The sequence below is a fragment of the Watersipora subatra genome, chromosome 4 (genome assembly GCF_963576615.1).
Source record: "Watersipora subatra chromosome 4, tzWatSuba1.1, whole genome shotgun sequence".
Taxonomy (NCBI): Eukaryota; Metazoa; Bryozoa; class Gymnolaemata; order Cheilostomatida; family Watersiporidae; genus Watersipora; species Watersipora subatra.
Genome location: NC_088711.1, coordinates 39477826 through 39487146, shown reverse-complemented (window position 1 = coordinate 39487146; position 9321 = coordinate 39477826). Strand labels below are relative to the sequence as shown.

The following is a 9321-nucleotide window of genomic DNA, read 5'->3' as shown; positions in this document are numbered from 1 at the left end:
TATTGTCACGAATCAAAACTTCAGGCATGATAAATATCCACGTTCTTTGGCTTCTTCCTTATTTTACTTCACAAATTGAGACCTCAGCCATAGCAAATATAAAATCAAACTGGATGATCACCTCAGGTATAGTATTTAAAAGCCTAATATTGGTAATCAAAGAAAGCATCCACTTGATGAACATATGCATCTCTCAGACAGTAACTGAATTCTTTGCGGATAATTAGCATCATTACTGACTGAATAACTAGCATCATTACTAGGGCATGTGATCACACAACTGCTATAAACTGTTTGCTAAAATCATCATAGATCCCTTTGCCATGTGGGACAGCTGTGTCCTATCAAATAACCCATTAATACTCATTTCACTTGCATCTAATCCAAGCAGTCTTCTGATGTATCACGTTAGGTATACTTTCCCATGAATACATATAGTATTTTCATCTCATGCAAAAATTTTATGTTTGTCACTATATCACACCATCAGACACTTTTTATAACTCACACTTGCATACCGAATGGTTGTGCCGAAATGCATCAGTCATATTTTCTCATGTACACTTTAAACCATATAACGCTGGTTATTCATCAGGTAACCCTTTCAAATACATCACAGGAAAATCCTCTTTCGATATTTCAAAAAATATTCCAGCATTCGTTCATAAAATGTCGAGACTACCACACATGGCCATTCTATTTACCGTCATAAGGTAGTGGTAATCAAATTTAACTCATCAGGCCTGGGATCTATCAACAAGTCAAGGCTATGTAGCATATCCAGGATAAGGTAAGCCCAGCAATATAATTTTATATCACCATAGTGTAAACATTATAATTGGCTATCTATTTCATTGTGCCGCATCCTGTTATGCAGAGGGCCTGTCATTTATGCGATTGACAATCTTCTCCATATACTCAACAAGACAAACTCTGAATGCAGTTAAAGACAGCGCCATGACTCGCAAACATTACTTTCTATGTGTTGCAAAAGAGTGAACTACTATGTGTCATTCTATGTAAATATATTTCATTAATGGTATAAAATATAATATAATACCCGATATAAAGAGGTTGCATGATAATGTCACCAGATTAAAAAGTTTGTAGAAATATTTGAGGAATGTGTGAACTCAAATATAAAGTAGTCATATTAAAATATATATGAAATGAAGCATTAGAAGAGGTCAAAATATATAGATTACGGGCTTGAACAAAGCAAGCTCTGCAAAGAGTCATCATCATCAAGGAAATGCGAAGGTGACATCGACTCGCTGAACAGATCAAGAATCTAAAAAAGATTCAAGTCAAATGAATCGCACATCTAATCTACTCAAAAAATGTGAAGTTTATCACCATATTTTAATTCATTATAAAAATACCAAGCTAAAACACTGCACCAGCCTCTGTTCTCATGCCTTGTAACGCAAGACTCAAAAACTTGATAAAGTTCTGTTTTCTTGTGTGAACATTAATTTCTGAACAGCGCAATGTACTGCTTTTGAACGGGAACCTTTCATCTCGTTGATCGTCACAAACTGTCAACTCTCCAATTCCATATATCACATAGGATTGAGGTCGTAACTAGTCAACTGAATTACTGTAAATACTTCCTTCACTAGAAGTGTTTTCATGGCTAGATTCGCACCAGAGGGTAAAAACATCAAGTAGCGGCTACGCATAAACCTATTGAAAATTTCAAAATTTAACATTAACAAAACTAATTACTACTAAATAGCTGCTGCTGTAGCGCTGTAGCACTATAGCAGTAATCTGAATCGGCTAACAGAACTAACATTTACCGATCAATTGAATGTTTGAATTGAATATGCCCGTGAAGCGAATATGATTTCAGTTGATGCCTGTATTAAATCACTAAAACCACTTCATCAAAAATGAACTAGCCATATTTTGTGTTTTGTACACGCAGCTATTACCGAGAACTGAATTTTTGAACACAACGCAATCATTTTTGACGAATATTAAAAACTAAATGCAGCCAAACACATTGGCCATTCATTGACCTGCCAGCTAAAAGATTCTTTTAGATCTGATTGATTTAAAGGCTAGAAATCGAGATAGAATGACCACAGTTAAACGGTTAGTCATTTGGGTCTATTGTGAATGCATCGAGTGAAAATTGGTCTCAGCGTTATAATCGACAAGACATTCCCCCTTCCAACAATGACCAAACCAAAATACAACGCGGTAAAAGAAGATTCAATAAAAAAAAAACGGTGCATAGCTTCTGCTCACCTTGGTTTCCTTCGGACTGACTAAATCCTTGGGCGTAAGTTTATTTTTATCTTTAGAGCTCTTGTTGGCACCCTTCGATATAAGATATTTGACAAGGTCAACTTTGTTTTCCTCCGATATCCTGCGAAGCGAGACAGCAAAGTGCAGCGGAGTTCTGCGATCATAGTTCTTCTGGTCGATCAGAGATTCGACGTGACACTTGGATTCAAGCACCATCCTAGTTATGTCGAGGGAACCGCTCTCTACGGCAAAATGGAGGCAAGACTTCCCGGTCTTGTTATCCTAAATATAGCCAACAAAATTTTGTGAATTGCACAGAATGTTTCAACTGTGAAAATTCTGAATGTAGCCATTTTACGACAGCTGAAAATGAAGAATTTAATGAGTAAAAAAGGGTGACAACTCCTACATTACAGTAATGTTCTGATCTGATAGCCAACAACTAAGATGTACCCTGTTGAGTAACAATAGTGATAGTGATTCAATGTTGCTGACACAACACTGGCAGGGGGCAGACTTACTCCTATAACAAGTGCCCTTTACAAACGGCAACAGCTGATATTAAATCAATCCTGTTAAAATGACCGCTGGTACTGTAACAGTGGTCATGCTGTGGTCGAAATGTCATGCTGGTACAGTGACAATTGTGGTGTGCTCAATTCCTTCTTACTAATTTATGTGAGTTGAGTAGATATAGAAGACCTTAGCCAAGACGGACACACATCTCTCTGGCTAATCCATGTTTTTCAATGTGTAATAGCAGAATAAATCTCGTTCGAAGTCCACAAACTTTGAAGTTTGTGTAACTTGTAAATGTAAACACATAGCCAGTGATGTCCTGTCGAGATAGATTCGATCGATACCCTAATTTTCACCACCAACAACGTAAGAATCGCAAGAATACTCACAGATATGGTACAGCTGGCTCCTGCATCCAGCAGCTCTTTGATAACTTTTCTGCTGTCTATCAATTTTTTAGTTTTTCCATCAGTCTCTCCATGCCTCCAGAGCGCCAGATGCAAGGCAGTCATTCCTGTTTAAAGATACAAGGTTTGCATACTTTCATAAATGTCATTACGCTATGATACGGGTATTGATTTACCAGTCGCTATAGGAATCGTCTAGTTATGTAAAGCCAGTCGTCTAACTAGTGGTGGCCTCAAATAATATCAATATTCTCAATATTCCTCAAAATATTAATAGTTTGATGGAAAAAACTATTTATCATTAGAAAACATGATTTGTCTCGATATGACAGCAACCTTCCTTAACAAAGGGCCTTCAGTTTGAATTGTAGATTAAACAATTAGCAGAATAACGAAAGCAAATTTAGCATTCAGCATTAAATCAAATGAGGTTTGTAATAGTTTTCAAAGACCATTTTCATATCAATTCTGCAGGTCTTATTCGATATTCGCGAGTGAGCAATTAAACTTTGCTAACTTATCGTTTAAACACACATCAGAATTTACCTAAGCATTCGGAGGACAAAATAATAGCAATTAAAAATTCGACTCTTCACCAATAAAATATCATGCCACACATCCAAAGAGTTTCTCTATGTGTGCAGATCACCATGGCGACGTAAGTTCAGGTCTAATGCTTATATCCCTGCAACTAACCGGCTTCGATGTGCGCAAAATTATTCAAGTTGGGAGTTGACATGGCATTATAGCTGAATGACATAACAGCATAGTTGTGTGACATAACAGCATAGCTGTATGACATAACAGCATAGTTGTGTGACATAACAGCATAGCTGTATGACATAACGCTATGGCTGCAATGCTTGGAAGAATAGAGATATTGCCAGAAGCATGACAGCCTATTAATACCAGTGTTATCTAGTACTATATATAGCCTTTTACTACTGAAGGCTGGTTCACACTATATTGGTGAATCTCGGTGTTGATGCCACAATACTTCCAGTGATCGCCGATGATAACGATCTTCATACTATCCCAAACCCATCTGCGTTTGCATCAGCAAATACTCCGCGGCGTAATGGTCTAATTTTTCACAAAGAAATCTCTTTGCTTTCGCGCGCTCGAGTCAAATACTAGTCTCGCCACGACTATCATAAACAGAAATAAATAAATCAGCATAGTTGACTACGAATTAGTATCGCCCAAACGGTTCACACTGTACAGAAGGTTGGCGACGCTCGGCGAAATATTGGAAAAGTTTGGACAGCTGCAAACTTTCCCGACTTTTCCTCCGTTGCTTCATCGATGTCATCGGCATGCAGTTCACATAATCAACGATGACTGCCGAAAGAACGCCGCCGTCATACGCCGATATAGTGTGAACTAGCCTTCAGTTATCCATGTTAATGTATGAGTTATCGAACTTTGCGTACTCCACTCAACCTATTTCAACTGGAGTAGGTCACTGAAGCCATTTAAATACACAGCCAATGGCATAGCATCAATAATGTTGTCAGAATACTATTGCTATACAGGAGTTTAATCATTGGCAATCTAGCTTCATAAATGCTGACAATTTAGTACAAGCCTATTACGGTATTTCTCGAAGAGGGATTTCTGCTAATAGGACAGGAACATTAAAAAACATCCAGCTGTGATAGCTTATGGCTTGCCAAAATCACCTGCGAGAGATGCCCAAATAAGCTCAGCTTTACTGACAATTAATTGTGAATTCACCAAATTTTGTAATACGAGTGTCTAGACAGTTCTTATTTACGATTCTCATTGTGATGGCGACAATCTGATTTATCTCAACAGCTTAAGGGCATGTAAAACCCTTCCTTTACGGCCAAAGCAATGCTAGAAGTCATTCAATTAATAACTTGTCACTCTGGTCACCAATACACCTACAGCAGATAAACATACAGCCCTACAAAGCTCCAGGGCTGAACAAAGGCACTTTGAACTTGTGAGTGAACACTGCTTGACAATGGACAAGATACCATTTGCTGAAGCACTGGAATGAAAAGTAGGCTAAACAATTGGTCAACGCTTGGACAAAGTAGGCCTTACTACAAAGCAGAACATTACTTTAAGAAGCGAACAATGGATGAACAAAGCAGTAGACAGTATTTCATAAAGGAGTGGACAGTGGATATCGTTAGACAAAGCATTGGACGCTTTTCACGGACAACCGACATTGTTGAACAAAGTAGCGCACTGCTTTCAGATGAGCCTACCTGATCGACTTAATGCATTCACATCAACACTTTTAGAGCCGAGGATAGCTTTAAGCTCCTTGAGGTGACGGTCTCCAAACTTGCTAGCATAGTGTAGCGCTGACAGATACTCCACTTGCCCTTCACAGATCTGCAGCATAACATTGCTTTCAGCTGTTACCTTTGTACGATTTGCAAGCTTGACACTGACTGTTTCCAGAACACAGTTAATCAGCAAGCTTGCATCATCCACAAATGCAAAAGTAGCGAGTCAAACGAATTTTGTTAGTAGAAAATTTTTATCAAATGTCTTATGTTTGCAAAAGATGAAAACGGCCTTGAGAATTATGTGTATGAAAATGACGCGCTTCAAAATATTTTCCAAGCTTTAATCGTTCCTATTTCAAAAACATGCTGATAAGCGAGACGGGAGTGAACAGCTATGATCTCTGACGTAGAATTCCTTATCTTTCTTAACAACAGATAATAATAATCCTTAACCACAGGATGCAAATGTCCATTAAAAGTTTTACCAACAACAACTCCAACTATGCATCGCTTGCACTATGGAAACATTGTAACTAAAACCTTGTAAAGTCGAGAAATCTGGAGCAATTAATAACAGTGACAAAAAGAACATTTTATTCTATAGAAATTTATGATTCATTGGTCCAGCGAAACTGGGCAATATTTGGGAACTAGGAGAAATCCTAAGTTTACATAGAGACATGTATGCCATAAAATCATAAGACAGAATTTCTTATATTCATAGCTACTATATTTTATGCACTAACAAAGAACATGGCTGATGCACACCAATGCATGTATACTGTTACTAACAGATCTACAAAGTGTCATATTACGATTCTATTAAAAGATAAGTCAAATAAAGTCAAACATGGATAACTCGCCCTCGGATAGCTCGAACACATGGTTAACTCGAACGGTTTTTTGGTCCGTTCCCACATAATGATAAATTGCTTTAGATAACTCGACCTCAACTCTGCTAACTCGAACAGTTTTTTGCCCAACGGCTACCGAAACGGTTGTTATCGCTTTAGAAAATCACTTTAATTCAAGCCATAGAGGTAAACCTCAACTTTTCGTAATTCATAAGCGCCGTTATTACCACCATCAGCAAAATATTTTTGTCGACGACTTTTCTAAAGGTTTGGTGAAATTTGATTTATACCAAACATCCGCTTAGCGATCGCCCTTCGGAAGCAAGGTAAAGTGAGGTAATCTTTGCATAAACTTCAAGAAAAATTGGCAAAATTGATCGTGGGTAAAACGCTCAAAAGAAAAAGATGTCTTTTCTTTTGAGCATTTCAACAACGATCAAGTTTTGTCAATCTAAAAAATGTCCTGGCAATAACATCACCTCAAATAATAATCCAATCTCAAGTGATCTAGCCCAGGATCTATACAAATATAGCCCTTTCTTGTTATCGGTTCTCCTCAATGATGAAGCATTCATACTAAGCTATTATATAAGTTAGCTGATCATGATTAAAACCTACATTGAAATAACTCATCCCGACAACTATTATTCTGATCAAAATCTAGCATTTTTGCAAATTCCTTACTTGTATAAATGTGCATCAGACCCTAAATACAGCGAACATAGTAAAATGTCTGACTCACCTCATATCGACAGAGGGTATCACAGTCACAATGCATCTTGACAAGCAGGTCTGTAAGCCACGCTGAGCCAGTTGTAACAGACAGAAACAAAGGTGTCTACAAAGCATGAGTTAATGCGTTAAGTTATAAGTTAATGCACTTCTAATTTCACTCGTAATCACTAATTTTTTATCCCAACTAAATGTACCCCCTAATAGCATTTTCATGGATCATTCACGCGAAGCCTGATGAGGCCTTTAGACAGCTGCGCTTCCTTTAAAACTCCTTGGAATTCAAGCTAAATGTTAATACCGCGATATCTAGCTGGAGAACAGTCAAAACAATATGTCCGATCTTGCACATGAGCAACAAATTCATATTTGGTAGCTAAAGAATTCTATATAACCATACTATAGTAAAAGAACATGGAGTGCGTAATGTACTAATGTTTGTATTCTTTGATTATTCATGATCATCAATCACACCTGTATGTCAGCTGATGCAACACATTATGTGAATCAACAGTTTTTACAAGCTAGCGCAGAATAGTTATTTTGTTATGCTTTCAATGTGGCAATCCATAATATTGTTTTTCTGATTGTGTGTTGTCTGATTCATTGCTGACTTGTTTGTGACATAATCTTTCAGTGAAATATATTAGTCTAGTCTAGCACAGCAAACAGTCAAGAAGCTCCCTGGGCACTTCTAATGGTAAATAACGTATAGATGAATACATTAAAGGGTGAAGGTCATTGCGAACACGTGTCTTTCGTGACAATTCTCATGCCTATTCTGCAATCCATGAACGAACATGTAAGAGTATCCTAGATGGAAAGTTTCCAATGATTTACACTGTATGCAATATTTGCTAACCTGTTCCTTGCTGTTGGTCATGGTGAGGAGCGGGACAAGGGCAGGCCTCTGCTGTATCGCTCCAATAAGGGCAACTATAACTCTTTGCTTCTTCGTGGAGATTGCTCGAGTCAAGAAACTACAAATAAAACGCGTGAATAAGTTTGAAAACTGTCACAAAACATTTTTTTGACTAAATTTCTTTTCCTCAACCGCTAATATAACCACTTCTACTACAATCACTACTACTACTATTACTACTACTATTACCACCAGTACTACTAATACCAGTTAAGATATTACTCCGCCGTAGTTTTACTGTATAGCTTCCATCTCACAAGTGGTTTTGGTAATTATTGCTAAAACCCCTTGTGAGCTGGAAACTGTATAGCTGTGATAGCTATAACAGCTATTATAGCTGTCATCATTGATGTAGCTAATTATATGTAGTTATCCTCAACTGTCACATACTGAAATCTTACAATTAATGAATACTTACGTTTCTCCATTCTCCTTCTTTAGCAGAGACTCATCCGTTTCCTTAGAGACCATCCTTCTAGCTTCTTCAGTCTCATCGTGCGTATTCCGTGTGTTGTCTGGTAAAGAAAGCATAGCATTGATATCTTTCTTGTATAATATTGTTTGGGACTTACAAAACATGCCGCAACAGGCATGTTTCGCACATTGTCTCAAGGTGGCAGAGGAAAGCAGTAAACTCCATTGGTCTTTAGGTTAATAAACAGTTTTTTATTTGCTATCATTACGAAAAGCACTTGGTTATGATTGTCACTAAAAATTGTGAACAACGCTCCTTCATTACATTAAAAAACATGCTAACTCATACCTATTCACAAGGTTGCCATGTAATGATTGTTTCTGTCATTTCAGACTTACTGAAAATATACTAGAGACTTGCTCAGATACACATTAGCTAAGTGCGTAATGTGTCTTTGTCAATCTCCAAACTATTTTAAACTTGGACATTTCATTGTTACATTCACACCTGCAGAAAGTCTCCCATAGCCTATCCATTACCGTTCTATCCACAGCCATTAACTCTTTCGTGACGTCTGAACAAACGTAACATACAAGGAAATGAGGAAACGCTATTGCAGCATTTAGCTCTCTAAAAGATTTCAGCGTTGGTTTACGCGTTTCGCTAAATTCGCATAAACATCATGTATCTTGTAGGATGTAAATTGAACTGTATCCATTTGCAATGGACCAGGTTTTTAGAGCTACATACAGGATGTTATTTATCACCTAATAAACTCCACATTTAGAGATCAGTGAATCAAATACATTGCTTTATTGCGCAACAAAGAACCATCATTCAGATAGTTATCTGTTAGAGATTACTTCACCTGAATAAATTCATCATCATTATTTTCATCATTCTCGGCATCATGTAAAAAAATTTTGCCATTTTAAAAGTTCGGATCAGT

At 37.3% G+C, this 9321-nt stretch overlaps 1 protein-coding gene across 4 annotated transcripts in view; it reads right to left on the bottom strand.

The window, feature by feature from the left end:
* Positions 1-1008: 1008 nt before the first annotated feature.
* Positions 1009-9321, bottom strand: part of LOC137393016 (ANK repeat-containing protein nipk-1-like) — a 47252-nt gene continuing 38939 nt past the window's right edge. For all 4 annotated transcript variants that reach the window (XM_068079395.1, XM_068079397.1, XM_068079398.1 and 1 more), the window contains 7 exons: positions 8376-8472; positions 7898-8015; positions 7046-7141; positions 5423-5552; positions 3165-3289; positions 2257-2538; positions 1009-1291 (listed from right to left, as the gene is read on the bottom strand). In XM_068079395.1, the coding sequence (XP_067935496.1) occupies positions 1202-1291; positions 2257-2538; positions 3165-3289; positions 5423-5552; positions 7046-7141; positions 7898-8015; positions 8376-8472 (938 nt within the window). In that variant the 3' untranslated portion in view covers positions 1009-1201. The remainder of the gene's footprint in view (positions 1292-2256; positions 2539-3164; positions 3290-5422; positions 5553-7045; positions 7142-7897; positions 8016-8375; positions 8473-9321) is intronic.